We start from the raw sequence: 17216 nt of genomic DNA on the forward strand, positions 1-17216 counted from the left end.
CCCTGCGCTCTCCCGTGCGGTGGACTTCCTGCCCATCAAGGTGTGAAGTGGGGCAGTTGCATGACAAGCCCCTCCCAAAACACCTGTGGCTGCGGGACTGACGGCTCTTTGGAGAGATGGAGGTGGCAGGAGCATCCCCGTGAGACAGCTTGTCCCTGCCATAAAGAGATAGCGATGGCTGGGGGGAGCCAGGCTTCGTACAGCAGCGTCCCTCCAGCTGCAGCGGACTGAGGATGCTGCATGGGCACCAGGGTGGCAGAGACAGGAGGGTCGTTTTGTCCCCCTTCCCCAGGCTCTGCCTTGCTAAAAGGCACCAGAGGATGAAAGGTGGAGAATGCTGTGGGCACAGAGGCTAGGGGCTGCATTTGGGGGCCGCAATCTGGGAGCAGAGAACAGGATCTTCAAGGCATTCAAGGTTGTGAAAATGGGGCATCTTCAAAGGCTGCTGCAGAGTGCGGACGGGAGCAGGAGGCAGTTTGGGCAGCCCCGCTTCTCCCAGCAAAGCAAACCTGGAGGCACAGCCTTTCACAGCATCCTCGGTGGAGAAATTAGCACATATCACCAAGAGCCAGGTCCGGTGTAGTACTGGACACAACGGAGATGAATTATCCTCAGATGGACTAATTGCTGCTCAGTAGCAGTGCAGCATCTGGGGACGTACAGGTAGGGCAGAGCCTCCTCGTCGGGCAGGGCCGGTGCAGGACTTCAGGGATGCTCACCGAAGCCTTGACTGCCTCTACCCGGCTTCCCCGATGGCTCTTGGTGTCCTATGGGACAGCTGAGCGCAAGCAGCAAGTGAGCGAGAGGTCCCCGGCAGCATCCCCAGCATCCCACCCCCCGAGCCCCGCAGTATTTCCAGCCCCCAGCCCGGTTTGCCGGGTGTCAGGCGGGTGCTGTTAGCCCACACTGCCACCGCGCGGTCGCTCGGACCCCAAAGGCTGTCCCTAAATCCCCTGCACCCCTTGCACCCAGTCCGAAACGCCTCCCGGGAGCCCCCAAACCCGCCCCGTTGCCTCCCGCAAAGGGCGATGCTGCGGCGGTGGCTGCTGCGGGGCGGGGAAGGGGTTAAGGAGCCAGCGAGGGGGAGGAGGAGCGTGGAGCTGTGGAGAGGATCAGGCCCTTGTCTCTGGCCTTGCGATTAGCCACTCTGTTTTGCTGTGGAGGGTCTGCTTGAATAATTTAGCTGTGAGGCTCATTAACCAGGCTCTGGCCTTCGTCTGCCGGCTGAAGGCTGAAATAGCCATTAGGAGAAACATGCGTCGGGGACCGCACAGCCTCCCCTCCCTGGCAGCACCCTCCTCTCCCTCTCCCTCTCCCTCTCCCTCTCCCTCTCCCTCTCCCTCTCTCTCTCCCTCTCCCTCTCCCTCTCCCTCTCCCTCTCCCTCTCCCTCTCCCTGCTCCCACTGTCCTTGGCTCTCTTGCCATCTGCTTGCTCCCCCTCCAGCCCTCTCCCGGAGGTGCCAGTGTGCATGCAAGCCCTGAGCCTCAGTTTCCCCTCCATGGACTGCAGCATGGTGCTGCAGCTGGAGCTCGTGTCATCCCCCAAAAAAGACTTTTCTAAGCAAAACCCATCGTTATTTTCTGGCCACGGGCTATGCTGTGCAACACCAAGCCAGGATCCCAACCGCCCACCCCGGCAGTCCGTGCTCACGGCAACTAGGTTGGGTTGTCCCTCTCCAGAGGGCATGATCAGGCTGCAGTTTTCCATCAGGGCCATGCTCTGCCCCTGGATGCCCACAGCTGAGCAGAGGAAGGCCATCCCCAAGTGTGTTACACCCTCGAGACCTGGGCTGCATGTAAGCAGATCTCCAGGAGATGGGCAGCTCTGCAGGGCTGCAGGGATGTCCCATTTTGCATGGATGTCTTGAGGCTTGAGCATCCTCCTGGTGCTGCCGGCTTCACCGGTGCAGCAAGGGCACCCTTAGCTGACTCACTGCAGCCTTCACTTCTCTGGCACAGCATGCAGAGGGGTGTTAGGTTGGTGCGTGGCTTCCCTGCACCATCAGTATGGGCTACTCCATAGAAAGATGTGGTGGTGTGGGATTTGTGATTTGCCCTTGCAGCCCTCAGGGAGGGAGGTTCCCAGCCTGGGGGTGCTCCCTGAACTCTTGCATCACTGCATCCTGGTTTGCATCTCATTTTCAGTAACAGCCATGGGTAAGGCATCTGCCTCCGTGGCAGAGAGGAGAGCGGTGAGCCATGTGGGGGGAGTGCTGCTGGGACCACAGTGAGGTGGTGAGCAGTGATGTTAGCACTGAGGTTGCCAAGTCTGCTAGGTTTGTTTCAAAACCTCTGCTTGGAGAGAAGATTTTGGATATCAGGAAAAATTTCTTCACCGCAAGGGTTATCAAACATTGGAACATTGGAGGTATTTAAAAGACAAGTAGATGTGGTGCTTAGGGACATGGTTTCATGGTGGGCTTGTCAGTGCTGGGTTAATGGTTGGACTTGGTGAGAAGAGAAGACTGAGGGAGGATCTTATCAACACTTACAAATACCTTAGGAGTGGGTGTCAAGAGGATGGGGCCAGACTCTTCTCCGTGGTGCCCAGTGACAGGACAAGGGGCAACGGGCACAAACTGAAACATGGGAAGTTCCATCTGAATATGAGGAAAAACTTCTTTACTATGAGGGTGCCAGAGCCCTGGAACAGGCTGCCCAGGGAGGCTGTGGAGTCTCCTTCTCTGGAGATATTCAAAACCCGCCAGGACACGACCCTGTGTAACGTGCTCTGTGTGAACCTGCTTTGGCAGGGGATTGGACTAGATGATCTCCAGAGGTCCCTTCCAACCCCAACCAGTCTGTGACTCCGTGAAAGGTCTTTTCCAACCAAACTGATTCTATGATTCTATGATTCTAAGAGCATGTCCTGGGACATCCCGGGTGGATGCGTGGGGATGCAGGATAATGAAGGAAGGGAAAGAGGGACTGCTACAGGTTCAGGCAGCCTTTCTGAGGGAATCCTGCTGCACATCCAGCCCAGGGAGTGTGTTTTATGTCAAGGTACTGTGCCAAGGTGCTCCAGTTAGAGCCAAACTCTGCTCTTTGCAATGCAAGTGTCCAGGTACCAAGAGGAGTTGACTTCAGTGTCAGTTCAGATAAGGTTTTTACCAGCCTACAAGGGCAAAAATTTGTCAGCTGAAGGGTATCACATCTCATCCTCCCACACGCACTGGCCCTCGGCATTTTGCAGAGTCTTCCTGCAGCTCTGGCTGTGCTCCTGCAAAGATCACAGCGTGCACATATGCCCGGGAAAGCCCAGAGCAGTGTGAACGCTTGTTTGTGTTTAAAAACTTCTGCCTCTAACCTCTAGGACTGGCTGACGAGGCCAGAGGTAGGCTGCTCCTCGCTGCGTGCTCTCCTCCCATCGGCGGTTGCCTCCGTGTCTCTTGGGAGGCACGGCCCTTGGATGGGATGCTCTGCCCTGCTGCTGAGAGGGTTAACTCCACCAGTCCTCCTGCAGAGCTGAACTCCTGCAGTCCTCCTCTGCTGATTTCATGTTGTTCCTCCTCATCTTGCCATAAGCAGTCCTTCTTCCTCCCTTTGAGGACCTCTGGTCTTCTGGAGGATCATCCCTCAACAAGAAGTTTATCGCTCCCCAGGGATGTGGCAGAGAAGGCCCTGAGCGCTGTAGCTTAATGCGGTCAGGAAAGTGGCACCTCCTCCCCATCAGCAACATCTCTGTAGCAGCCTTGAAGACAATTTTCCCCAGTACCTGCCAACCTCCTCTGCCACCCCTTCTCTCCTTAGAGCTGGTGAGCTGCTGGGAGAGAAGGTGAGCTGCTGTGCGCAGCCCAGGCCGAGGTAAGGTCTCTTAGGGGACCTCAGCAGCAGACATGGCACAAAGGCCCCCAGATGCTTCAAGCAGCTGATGAACACAGACCAGGCTCCCTGTGCAAACTGTGTCCCCCGACCTTGAGCTGGCAGCAGTTGAGGGTGGAGGGATGTCCCCTTGTTCAGGACCTGGTGGTAATCTCACCTCCATGGCTAATTGCTCTTTTTCTTTCCCTGGCAGTGCCCCCGAAGGAGCCAGTGCTGATGTGCCGATCCAACAACTACCCGAAGGGTTTCTACTGCAGCTGGCACCTGTCTGCTCCCACCTACATCCCCAACTCCTTCAACATCTCTGTCATGTAAGTGCCTGGCAGGGCAGGGCACAGCGAGAGGTTTTGTCCCTGCAGCCTGGAGCAGGTCCCAAGTAGTGCCATGAAGTCTTGGGACCTGGTCTGACCTGTGCTGAGCGTATGGGATCGGTGTCTCAAAAGTGGGCCTGGGGACGATGCGCCAGGGACATCCAAACTGGATGCTGGGCAGTGGGGCTTTGTCCCAAGAAAGTTCCAGTTTCCCCAGAGGGGACCAGGAAAGTCCGCAGCTGCCAGGTCCCCTTTCCATGCTCCCCGAGTCCATCCTCTCTGCACCACTTGTCCACAGTGGAGGTTGTACCCACTGTTTTTTGGTGCATTTGGCATAGCCATGCTCCCTTCTGCTGTACGCTGGCTGTGGTCAGGTAGCAGCAGTGTCCCTCACCTACAACTGGCCATGGCATGGCATCGTCCCCCACCCTGTGCCCAGGTCCTGGCATAGCCCTTATACAGGGTGGTGCCATGCATTATCTTCTGGGGCTTGTGTCACCAGCAGAAAGGAGATGCTGTTCCTGTCACAGGAGGGACAGAGCCAACCCCAGCCCCAGCAGGGTCTCATGCTTTTCTTGGGGCTGGCGTGAGGACACTCACTGCAGTCTCTGTGCAGGCTTAGGATAAAACATCACACACACGAGCTTGCAAAATTTCCACACGTGAGCCTGCAAAATTCCCTGGCAGGAGGAAAGCATCTCTTTGGCTGCGACAGGGGCTGCTGCACGGAGACTGTGGGCAGAGTGGGGACGCAGCACTGCTCCTTCTGCCTCCAGCAGCACGGGTGCATCCTCACCCTGAGCACTGCTCTGTAGGTAACGGCTTTTCTCACCCCTGCTTTCCAGACACGGCACGAGAGAGATGGTCTGCGAGAAGGATGTCTTTCCCAAAAACAGGTGTCACATCAGATACCTCCAGCTCTTCTCGACGGTGAAGTACAAGGTGACTCTGACAGTCACGAATGCTCTGGGCAAAAACTCCACCACTGTCACCTTTGACGAGTTCGCCATAGGTAACTTCCGCGGAAGCAACTGGCCTCTCCGAGACGGTGTTGGGGTTGGCTTGCTCTGCACGCAGCATCGCCCGCCAGAGCGACGGGTCAGGGAAGAGGCAGGTTCTCAAGTGGAGCCTCTGCTTAACCATGTATGAGATGGAGCTGGGGTCTGAGCCACCCTGGCATCCTCATCATGCCTCCCCTGATTCTTCTGTCCCTGCTGTAACTGGTGCTGGCACCTGAGCATCCTCGGGGAGCTAGGCAGGATGCCCACAGGCATCCCTCATGCTGGTCCCATCAGTGGCCTGGTGCCCTGCCTGGTCCCATCGCCAGTGTTCCAGGTCTCCTGTAGTTGCTGAGCTGCTCCCTGCTTGGGGGCTGAGGAAACGGCTGCCATGTCCCAGGCCAGAGGGCTGTGGAACTGATGTGGTCCAAATGGCATTGCCATTCTGGCCCCTCTGAGCATTCCTAAAAGAGAGGTTTGGTGTTTGTGCTGGAAGCAGAGTCACGGGTATTAGGATTAGATGAGAAATCGAAATTTCCCATCCTCTTGCCCCCATCCCTAGGCAGGATAAAGCCCTCCCAAAGTCATCCTCCACCAACCCTTACCTAACATGCTCCTAAAAACCCTGTTCCCCGCTTTGCACCTCTTCACTGCCCCATCTGGGCAGTGGATGCTGTGCAATGTGTGACAGGGAGCAGCGGGCTCTGGGGGCCAGGGTGTCCGTGCTGCCAACTGTGCCACAGGGAAGCTGCCTGGCTGTGTCCAGACCCATGGTGCAGATGCTTCTCCGACTGTGAAGGACCAGCATGGACTGGGCAATTCGGTGCCAAGCACAGTAAAGCAAGGAGCCGGGCACAGCGCTTTTGCCACCAGCCAAAGACAGATTACAGCCAGTGCCTGACAAGACTGCCCATCCTCAAAGAACAGGAAAAATGGAGAGAATAGAGTTCAGGAACACGTCGAAAAACAATTTGCTGGTTACATGTGGCAATTACTGGACCAGAAAAACAAATAAATGAATCCTTGAAGTACAGCCAGCAGTCAGTCTTTGCCTTTGATGTGCTGCATGTGCCAGTCCTGAGCAGCTGGAAGTGCCAGGGTACAAGAAGAGGAGCTCCACTGCTATCCCAGATTTTCCCTTTCTACCCCAAATCCTGGAAAACATCAAACAAGAAACAAGGTGCCAGGTCTGAACAGAGTGGGGAAGTTATTTTGGAGCAGGGACTGTCCTGCCGTGTCCCTGCGGCCGCAACCCATACCCGAAGCTTGTATTCGTCGGTGCCTTGCAAACGTTGATTACAAGGCAAGGAGCTTAGCAGGGAAGCGGTGGAGTTTCAGTCACTTGGGTGCCTTTAAATGGAAATTGTTGTGTTTGTGGAAGATACACTCCTTAAAAATGAAGGTAACCTCCATCCTGTGGGGCCCAGGGCAGCAATTAAGCTGCATTTTCCAAGTTCCTTGCATTCCCTCCTGCAGGAGTTCAGGGCATTGTCCTGTAACATTTGCATCCCACCCATGCCCTGCCTGGCTTCCCAAACATCTGGCCCTCCGTCCAGCACACAAGGGCAAACCCCCTGGGAAGAACACCCAGCTGTGAGCCCCGGGCATCCTGGCATCAGCACAAGCCGGACCCAGCCCAGGAGTTTGAACTCAGCCCGGGTCGGAGGAGCGGTGAGTGGAGGCCGGCGCTGCCCCAGGCCAGCCATTAGCATGGTGCAATATTGCTTCCTCTTGCAAGAGCGCCTGGAGCAGCGCAGGGTGCTTGGCCACGTCCCGGCGGTTGCGGTGGGAGGTGAGACCCCCTGGCACCACCTGACAGATGCTCCAGCACCCTCCAGGATGGCACTCGGGGAAGGGGTGATGGCCCAGTGCTGATACGAAGGGCTGTGTCCTGCACCCCAGAGCCAGCCTGCTCCCATAAACATTTCAGTATCTATTGACCTTAAAATCTCCATGTTCTGTTCATCTATGAAACTCTCCTCTTCAGGATTTGGTACGGCCACTGTGCGTGAGAAGCATAGACACGGTGGTGATTGAGTGTTCAAGCAGGCAGTCTACAGGCTTAGCGGAGTCATTACGGGATGAACCCAGCTGCCACCCATCAACAGCCACCTACCCTGAACGGAGCTTCTCCTTGTGCCGTCCCGGTGATTCCAATTAAAACAAGTACACTGCGATAGCGTATTTTGCCAGGCAATTTTGCCCCTGGTTGCTTGCTCTCCTTGCAGAAGCTTCTGTATTTCAGTGTCTCTTCTGGCTCTCTCCTCTGCGGCTGCAAGCCCAGGGCTGGGTCCCAGCATGGATCTAGCGGTGTGGATCTAGCACCCAGTAGGTTCCGTGGGGATCTCCACCAGCATCAGCTGAGCTGAGATCCCATCTTGGAAGTTGTGCTGGGTTTCGCTTTGCTAGATGGAGGGGTGGAAAAACCTATGGCTCAAGACGAAGCCATCGCATCAGCTCGTTGGAAGAATGCTGCGTGGGAGCGTTGCGACACGTGCATGCCTCCTGCTAAAGTGGAGAGACGGTGTCAGCCAGCAACTGTGTGATCTGCTCCTAAAATCCTGGGGCTGGGGGTGTCAAAGCCTGCCTTGTGTTTTCCGCTTAGTCTAGAGGAAACCATCACACCTTCCGCGTGGCGGTTAAACCCTGGGTGTGAAGCCTCGAACTCGTGCCCTGTTGGGGACAGAGCAGCCTGAAGCCAACGGGAGAGCAGCGTGGGGCCAGCAGCTCTCCCTCCCGCTGCCGGCTCAGCCGGCAGCAGACCCGCTGCTGAGCCAGACCACCCACCCAGCCTGGGCAAACACAAAAAGCCCCCTGGGAAGGAGAGACCTCCTTTGGTTTTGCTTCCTCTCCCCTTCCTCCCTGGAGCCCCCAGCAGAAAATCCCTTCCCCAGCCGCTCGGAAGATGGGCTCTAATTGAGTGGAAAATGACGGGTACTTTCTTTTGCTATCCCGAGCCCATGCCTTGCTGGCGGTCGTGCCGTGCTGGTTATTAGCAGCCAGCTGTGAGGGGTCGCTCTGCATTTCCATTGTCAGTGATGACGGGGAGAAGTTTCCCAGCCCTCTGGCCCCCCTCTCTCATCGGTAGGAGATCCGGGCTGCCTTCCTCCCAGTCTCACTCCTGGAAATTGTTTTCATAATTACGTCTTCTGCAAACGTATTGATATTAATAAAGGTGAGCGTGGGGAGGGCAAGGCTCTGCAAAGCCTTGCAGACATCAGGGCTCCAGCCCAAGGCAGGAGGAGGTGGGAAAGGGGCTGGAGAAGGTGGAGAGGAGAGGGCTTGGAGGCAGAGAAAGGTGCCAGGGAGGAGTGAGGTGGTGTGTCAGGAGCTGTGCACCTGCCTCGTGATGACTGGGGCAGAGTGGGGACATTTATGGCCTTCCAGGACACAGCCCCACCTTCCTCACTTGTGTTTCAGCACAAGAACTAGGTAGCCAGCACGTGCATCCCCCAGGAAAGCAGGGACATCACCACCACACAGCAACGCTGGCATCCCGCCTCGGCTCCTTTCTCCTTATGTGAGCCTGGGGCAAATCAGCAGGGGAAGATCCACAGCATTAAAAGGAGGAAGGCAGCCTTGGACGGGGCCTTGCAGGCATGGGTGCATTCCCCAGATTTGCCACCCATCCCTTGTGAGACCTTGGGAAGATTGTTTGATCCTCCCAGCTCCAGCTCTGGGGTGATTAAGACGCAGAGCATCTCGGAGGGGGCTGCGTGAGGACAAACGTGCCTGTGTCTGTACAAAATTCAGATTCTCTGAACATGGGTATACAGTTGCCTAGGCAGAAGGTCAGTTCAATTCATACTACTTAGGGAGGCAGAATTAAATTACCTAGACTGACATTTGGCTAAGACATGGAGTTTAATATCCCTCCGCTCGTGGAAAATGCCAGGGGATATTTAACGGCCGCGAGGGATCCATTTTAGTGCTCGTTGGAGAGATGGGATGGGCGACGGGCCCCTCCGTGCTGCGGGGTCTCAGCTGCCTTTCTAAACCGCAGGCTTCATTTGGAGATGTGTCTAACAACAGCCGGGGGTGACGGATAGCTAAAGACGGATAGCTTAAGCGTGAGCGTGCAGAGCCCTCATGAAGAGCCGCTCTCTGCGGCTCTCCCTGCATGCCAAGCCCTCGCTCGGATGCAGCAGCCGAAAACCAAGCGGGAAGAGCTGTGAGCTGCCTCCCGGCCAAGTCCCCTTCCCAGGAATGTCTGGAGATGCTCCCTCAGCTCTGCGGGATAATATTACATCTGGTTTTGTAGCCGCTTAACCAGTACTCAGCCTAATGCCCGTCGTCCATTATTATTATTACTATTATTGCTTTTATTACATTACTGCCTGCAGGCCCTCGCCGAGGACAGGGCTCTATTATGCTGGCTGATGTACAGCCAGACAGCCCCTGCCTCGCCATGTAAGGGCTAAATGGAGGCAGACAAAGGCTGGGGAAGGAGGATCGCTCGTCCCCGTCTGCGGAGCAGGGACCCGGGAGGCTGCAGAGGATAAAGGGCTCCCTCAAGGTCACATAGAAATTGGGGAGCTGGACGCAGCCCATCTCCCCTCACTCCTCAGCTGGCCCCTGCAGGACCGGCCCTGATGTTTCCCATGATGAGCACAGCGTAGTGAGGTCTGTCCTAAGAGAGGTAGGTCTGTCCTTGCTGGACCAGCTGCCGGAGGTGCCGTCCCCTCTCAGGGCTCTCACATCCGCACCGCCTTGGAGGGACGTGGCAGGAACAGTTTTGGCTTTGTGCTTTTGCAGAGGCTGGCCCTGCTGCACTTTCTAGCCTGGGCAGGAGTCCCACGGACAGGGGTACACATGGGGAGGTAGCAGGGACTGCTGGTTTTCCCATTAACCCGCAGCACCATTAGAAGGCTCGTCACAGCCAGGAGCGCAGCCCCCTTTGATGGCTGGGCTCTGCTGCGCTCGGAGCCAGGGCAGCCCTCCCCTGCACACCAGGGACAGTCTCCAACCCAGAGGAATGGAGCTGGGGGTCACATCCCTGCGACACGGGCAGATGACTCCCACCTCACCATCAGGGCACATTTTTTTTTTTGCTTCCCTCCAACCCACCGCAGCAACATCTCTCATTGCTGCCCAAGCACATGTGCCCTGCCTGGCACAACTGCATTTAAGTATCCCTGTGCCCTGGCTCCAGGCTGGCACGCCAAAAAGCAGGGCCAGGCTCCCTGCGTTACCCCAGGCGGTATCCCATCGCGTCCGTCCCCAGCCCGCTGCTTTCCTTCCCACTTCCTCGCTGCAGAGCCGCAGTTCGCAGTCATCTGCATTCGTTCAGCCGTACAGACTTTTGTTTTGCAAACTGAGCCCGCCGAGCCAGCGCTGGATTTATACTTTTCCGTACGCATTTGGACTCCAAGTCCCTGTCGATGGAAGCTGATGTCCAGCCCGAGCCCGGGGATTTGAAGCGAGCGGAGGAATTGCACAGCCATCTGGAGTAGCTCAGCACGGCGCAGCCCCAGCAAGTCATCCCTCCTGCCGAGGATAAAGCTGTAAATGGAAAATGGTGTCCCATTCTGATGCAGAGAGGGGTCAGTAGGAGCCGGGAGGTGGCACTGGGCACCCCTGGTCAGGCCCATGGGTGCTTACTCACCAGCCGCTCCCCAAGCCTCCAGGAGCATCCTCTGAGCTCCAGGTGCAGTGGGGATGGAGGAAGCTGTCCAGCTCTCCTTGCACTCGCCGCAGCACTACCTGAAGGGAGGTGGTAGTGGAGTGGGAGTCAGCCTCATCTCCCAGGCAGCTAGCGATAGGACAAGAGGACACAGCCTCAAGCTTCGCCAGGGGAGGTTCAGGTTGGACATTAGGAAGAATTTCTTCTCAGAAGGAGTCATTAGACATTGGAACAGGCTGCCCGGGGAGGTGGTGGAGTCACCATGTCTGGAGGTATTTAAGAAAAGCCTGGACATGGCACTTAGTGCCATGGTCTAGTTGACAGGGTGGTGTCAGGGTAATGGTTGGACTCGATGATCCCAGAGGTCTCTTCCAACCTCATTGATTCTGTGAGAGGCTGTCGGGGTGGTGGTGAAGGTGAAGGAGGACTGCAGCAGGGTATGTGCCAGGGTGCTGAGCAGGAGGGCTGGGGAGAGGGAGGTGGTGGTGGGCTATGTCTCAGTGGGAACAGGGCTAATTCTGGGTCCCCACCAAGGTGGTTGGGCTGTGGCTTCATTTCAGTGGCCTCCCTCTGCCTCACCCATAGCCAAGAAAGCGGGTTAGAAAGCATCACAGGCTGGTTTCTCCTAAGAAGAGCAAGTGGTGGTGGTGCAGGGAAGGTGTCTTCCTGGGGACAGTTGGTGCGATGCTACCATCATCCTGGAGCAGAGATGGGAGCGAACAGCACACGCACGACTCCACTTGCAGCAGACTGGCCCCACATCAGCGCATGGTCCCATACAGCTTCAAGCAGAGGGAGAGATGCCCTTTGTGCATAGGGCAGGACTGCAGGCAGGCAAGCTAGCGAGGGAGCAGCTCACTCGCCACCACCACCTCCTTCCTGTCCCAGAGGAAGTGAAGCCCCTGTGTGGACATCACATCCCAGGTGAACCCCTGGGGTCAGCATGGAGAAGACTTCTGAGTGAGGGACAGGAGCTCTGCCAGGTAGAGAGGCACTCCCCATGGCCCCAGCATCCCTCCTCCATGCGTGGGAGTGGAGTTTGATGTTGGCACCTTCACAAGCTGCTGCTCGAGGTGGTCAGAGCCAGGGGACCATTACTCAATCCAGTGATTTTCAGGCCAGGAGGGATCCATTGGTCTCCATGTGGACTTTGGACGGGGGGTAAGAGCCCTCCCGGGACATGAAGACTCATGTGCGTTGCTATTCTTAGAGCGGACAGAGAGCCCTGTTCCACCCCAGGCACAGCCTTGTGCCCCTCTCCCTGTGCCCATCTCCTTCCTGGCCGTGACAAAATGAGAAGTGTGGATATACCCAAATCTTGATCTTTTTGTAGCTTTGCTATTGCAAATTGGGACTTTGAGCTGTTGGGAGTTGAGCAAACCCTTGGCGTGGAGCAAGGCTCCATCTGCAATGGGCAGTGCCGTTCATCACAGCCTGTCTGTGATTTGCTCCCAGCACCCTAAAAGCAGCTGTAACTTCAAAGCACGTTACATAGCTCACAGCCAATTAGTATATTCTTGAAATACTCATCAGGTAGATATAAAATATCTCCATATCGCAAAAGTAGAGCAGGGCTGAGAGAGAGATACTTGGGGTGGAAGGTGACCACGGCGATCCTTCGCCCTTGGCAAATATGACGTGCCAGTGCTTTGAATCCCCAAAACCCCAGCCCTAAATCCAGGGGCCAAACTCTGCCATGTTACTGCAAGGTAAATGGGTTTAAATGTTTAAACAGAAATCAGGAGGTGCGAGGAAAGTGCAGGATTTGGGCTTGGTGGGCTCCTCACCATGAGCCAGGTAGACGTGGGGAGAGGGATGCTCTCTGCTCTGGCCAAGTTGTTTCTGTGTGTCTCCAGCACTGACACCTCCTTGATGGTGGTTGTTTTGAGCCAGGACAGTGGTACTACTGACCTGGACAAGAAAAGGTGATTTGCGTCTGATTACTTTGGGAGAAGGATGCTCTGTGTGTTGGCTGCTCCCCGTGAAAAGCACACAGCGCAGAGCCTGGCCAGCTATGCCGAGGGGTGTAAGGAAGTATGCCACGTGCAAAGCTTTACCAGCCACCCTCTTCTCTTCCAGTAAAGCCAGACCCTCCGGAGAGCGTGGTGGCCAAACCTGTACCCAATAACCCTCGGAGGCTGGAGGTGTCGTGGCAAAACCCCTCATCGTGGCCCGACCCGGAGTCTTTCCCACTCAAGTTCTTCCTGCGCTATCGGCCCCTCATCCTGGACCAGTGGCAACATGTAAGTGATGCTGAGCTGGCCGGGGCGGAAGGGAGCAGGGGGAGCTGGTGTCTGGGAACAAGTTACACTGGGAACAAGTGGTCGGGGACCAAAATAAACGTCTACTTACTGCCCAGGCAACCCAGATGCTTTTCCTCTCCCTCTCTCTCCCCCCTCCCTTCTCTCTTCCTCTCCGTCTTTCTTTTAACTCGCATTCTGCCTACAAATGGCTCTGCAGGCTCTCCCCACTCCGCATTTTCATCCACGGCCCCTATCTGCTTTCCATACATATGTTCTGTATAAAACCTGCCAATGAGATGTAAAAGGCATTTAAAGTATAAATGTCACCACATTTAAATGCGCCTCTGCCACATTTAGATTTTGAACTGAAGATAAAATACCACTCGCCGTAACTCGCAGCACAGTCACAGGGAGATTGCGGCGATGTTATCGTATTTCTTACTTTTATTTCTTGTTCCTTAAAAAAAAAAAAAAAGTAGTCAGTGAGATCCTTGGCAGCCTGGAGGACAGATTTCATTTGTTAGCTGCAGGAAGATAACAAACGGGCTGCTTCTTTTTTCTTCCTCTGTGTGCTACTTGCATGCTCAGCTTGTGAAGGAAAGTGATCTGCCGCTCTCGGAGAGGTGCTGCTACGCTGGCACGGCTCATCCAGCATCCCCTCTGCGCCGAGCTCTGCCAGTCGAAAGCCAGTGAGGTGCTTTGCTTGATAAAGCATTTTGCCCAAACAAAAAAAAAGACAAATAGGAGGCAGCACCCAGTCCCCAGGGAAGTCACCTGAGCCGTGGAGCCAAGGGAGGTTTTTCTGCCAGCTGGCTTGTCTTGGGGAGAGCAACAGCTGAGAGAGGGGATGGGAGGCTTTGCTCGTGTCTCTGCAAGACGTCGGTGTCTCGGTGACTTTTTCTTTTTGCATTGGTTGGGATTTTTCGTGAGGCAGCGCCACAGGTTGAGTTTCAGATTGAAGCATTTGCTGATGGCTTTGAAAATCAGAGGAAGGTTGGGAGAGGGCTTTCCTGCTCGTCTCTTTGCCCTTCGCTTCCCTCCTGGGAGCGGGAGAGCATCCGCAGAGCATCCTGAGGGGTAAGAAAGCAGAGGTGGAGTTCGGATGTTGGTTTGCTGTGGATGTTTTTTTTTCTCTTGTGGGACAAATACTCAAATTGTAGAAGCTGTGAAAAAATGGGGGAAGAATTAATGGGAAATACCAAACACAATGTCAGTTTTTTCAAGGTGTGAAACTATTGTGGAAAAAAGCTGATGTTTTCACCCTGCCACAACCTGATTCAGCCAAGCACCCTGCAAGTGCAGGGGTTTGCACCCAAAAGTGGTGGGAGAGCCAGTGAGCTGCCTCCTGCCTCGACATCTTCAGGGTGGCTGGTCCCTCCATCACTGGGTATTAGGTATCATATTCACGGGGTCAAGCTGTGCCAGTTCCCTCACTGCAGGTCCTCCGAAGGGACGGTGTGGCCTCTCCATCAGTGCTCTTGGGCAGGCAGCGATGGTGGGAAATACATGGAGGTGCTGGCAACACTGGTGGCAGGGTCACCCTGGCTGGAAAAGGCAGTTTTAGGGCAGTAAAAACTTGATTTCTCCTATTTAAAGATACCCTGAGCTGTGGAGAGAGCTCAAGGTACCAGCCCTCACAGTAGGTGCAAGGAGAGCTGGGAAGGGCTCATCTCCGAGCATCCTGGGAGAGCACAGCAGTCCTGGGTACCACTTTTAATCAATATCCCCTTGCAAGGTACATTTTCCCTGTCATTGGCTGATGGAGAAGTGTGTTTGTGGAATAATTTGCTTGGTGAGCCAGTGCAAGCATTCAGCGAGTGAGGTACCAGCCTTGTTTTCCAACTCCCTGCCCCGCCGGCTGGGTAATGAAAAATCTGATTTGTGGGTGATTTGAGGAAAACTGCCACTATTCATCAGATGAATTATTTGCGAAGCCTAATTCAATCAGCTCCCAAACACCAGGGGATGGCAGCACTGCAGTAGCAGGAGCTGCCCCCACCCCAGACCCCCTGGCATGCTCAGCCTGCTCAGCCTAGCTGGTTGCCTTGCAAATGCAGGAGTTTGCACCCAAAAATGAACCCAGCCGATGCCAGCGTGCTGGGAGCATGCCCAAGCCACGCTGAGCTCTGCTTTGCTTGACCTATTGCTTGTTGGCGTCTTCGGGGGTGTCCCCATTCCCCTAAATCCAGCCACGAGAGGGAAAGACACGGTTTGGCAGGGCCAAGCCTAGCTCAGCCATCCAGCTCGTCCTGCGATGGTGGTGTTGGGTCTCTCCTCGAAGGGACAAGCGCCCTGAGAAAGGATGCAGTGTTCATGCATGCCACGCTTGCATGGGAGTGTCTTAGTTCTTGCTGAGGTGAAGGTCTCCTGCCGCAAGCTGCTCCCTGTCTTGGTTCTTGGTGTCCCCACTGGCTGCCAGCATGGAAAAGTTACAGCGCACAACCTGCTTGCTGACGACGGGGCAGCTTGGGATCCCAGCAGGGAGAGGAGAAGTTTCCACCAGCAGCCAAGAGGAGCTGGGCCACCTCATGCTCTGGCACATCCCTGTGTGCCCAAGGTCCCCACGCTGAGCCCCGTCCCTGCCTCCTCATGGCAAACCCACCCACACACTGGCTGTGGGTTTTAAGCATCTCCTGGCACCCCCTTGGCAGCCCTGCGGGAGCAAACCCACAAGGGAGCACCGGAGGCTGCCCAGAGCGAGGAATATCCATGCAGGCCTCGCTCACACATGGCGTTTCTTGGCAGAAGAAGCATCTCCCCTTTCTCCCCTCTGCCTCCCATTATCTTTGCAGGGTCTGATTTATGCACAGCACCTCGGCAGGCAGGACCGAATGAGCACTAATAGGATCAGATGGATGTTGAGCTGTCGAATACCATAGGGCCTGATTCAATCAGCGTCTGCTTTCTCCTAGGCTCTTCCTTTCAGGATTTTAATAATGCCAGGGCTTGGCACCAGAAGATGAAGCCATCCGTGGCAGGAGCGGTGGATCTTATCGAGACCGCCGCTGCACAAGCTAGCCATAAATGCAGTTTTCCCCCAGAGGGAGCAGGGCGACGCTTGGCCCAAGCATCCTCCACCATGAAGCAGTACCTGGGGCCTTCCCAGAGCCAGGAGGACACCCTCACCCCCTTCCCAGCACTTTGCAGAGGTGGATGTGAGCCCCAGCGTGCCACTTGCACTCCCTTTCCCCGGCTGAGCAGCTCCTTTCCGCTCAGGCTGCTCAGCAGCTCTCGTGTTGCAGTTTGCTCTGGGAATCATGATAATGTGCTCTGGGAATTATTATCGTGGAGAGATGACGATGATGAGTTTCCACGTGAGCGTGCCGCGGGGCGCATGCCAGATGCTCCTTGCACCATCATGTCGCCTCGCGGCAGCTCCCTTGAACCTGGGAACGGGCATTTCCCGGCTGTTCAGGACGCGGCTGTGTCACATCGTGTCACATCGGGTGGCCACTGACTCCCCTCCACCCCACCAGCACCGAGCTCGCTCTGAAACTCAAGCGACTTTGAAGTCATGCTCCTCCCTTTCTGGAAGAGGGGCTGGTGGTTTCTCTGCTGCCAGAAGAGAGATGGGATATTTGTAGCCGAAACAGGTTTTTTATTCTCTCCTTTTGGCAGAATCTCCCCTTCTGTCTCCTAAATATAAAACATTAAATGTTTAGGGTATCCTTTATTTTTCTCCTGCTTTTAAGTTTGTAATTCAAGCCAGATTAGCGTGGTTTCCTCTTCTGTTTTATAGCCCCATCCTGGCCCCAAGCGAGCTCTCCTAATGCTCTCAGATGTTCCTCTAATGGCTTACCTAGGCTGGAACTGGATACCCTTTCCTAATGGATTGCTAATAGCCTGTTTCTGGTTTTAAAGGCTCCTTCAGTTAACTCACAACAGCAGCGGTCGCCACACTCACACATGCGATCTCCCCGCAAGCACGCCTGCACGCTCACCCCTAGATGCGGGCGGGTGGCCAGGCACTGACCCGAGCATCTTTGGGGAGCCCAGGGCAGGTCTTGCACACAATTTTCTCCCACCCCGTAACATTTGCTGGATCAGGATCTCCCCTTTTCCCAACTTGTGAGGGAGCTGTCATGCACTGAGCACTGACCAGCTCGGTGCACGTCCCAGGAGCACGGCAAGGCTCAGAAGGTATTTCTTAAGCAGCGTCAAAGCTGGTGGCCAGGCCGAGGGAGGATTTCCTCCGGTGGGTTGCCAGCAATTTGCAGAT

At 55.5% G+C, this 17216-nt stretch overlaps 1 protein-coding gene across 3 annotated transcripts in view; it reads left to right on the forward strand.

Moving 5' to 3' along the window:
• Nucleotides 1-17216, forward strand: part of CNTFR (ciliary neurotrophic factor receptor) — a 215123-nt gene that overhangs the window by 186364 nt on the left and 11543 nt on the right. For all 3 annotated transcript variants that reach the window (XM_068423190.1, XM_068423189.1, XM_068423188.1), the window contains 3 exons: nt 4016-4133; nt 4979-5145; nt 12834-12997. In XM_068423190.1, coding sequence (XP_068279291.1) covers nt 4016-4133; nt 4979-5145; nt 12834-12997 — 449 coding nt within the window. The remainder of the gene's footprint in view (nt 1-4015; nt 4134-4978; nt 5146-12833; nt 12998-17216) is intronic.

Source organism: Nyctibius grandis, chromosome Z (assembly GCF_013368605.1).
Source record: "Nyctibius grandis isolate bNycGra1 chromosome Z, bNycGra1.pri, whole genome shotgun sequence".
In the NCBI taxonomy this organism is placed as follows: domain Eukaryota; kingdom Metazoa; phylum Chordata; class Aves; order Nyctibiiformes; family Nyctibiidae; genus Nyctibius; species Nyctibius grandis.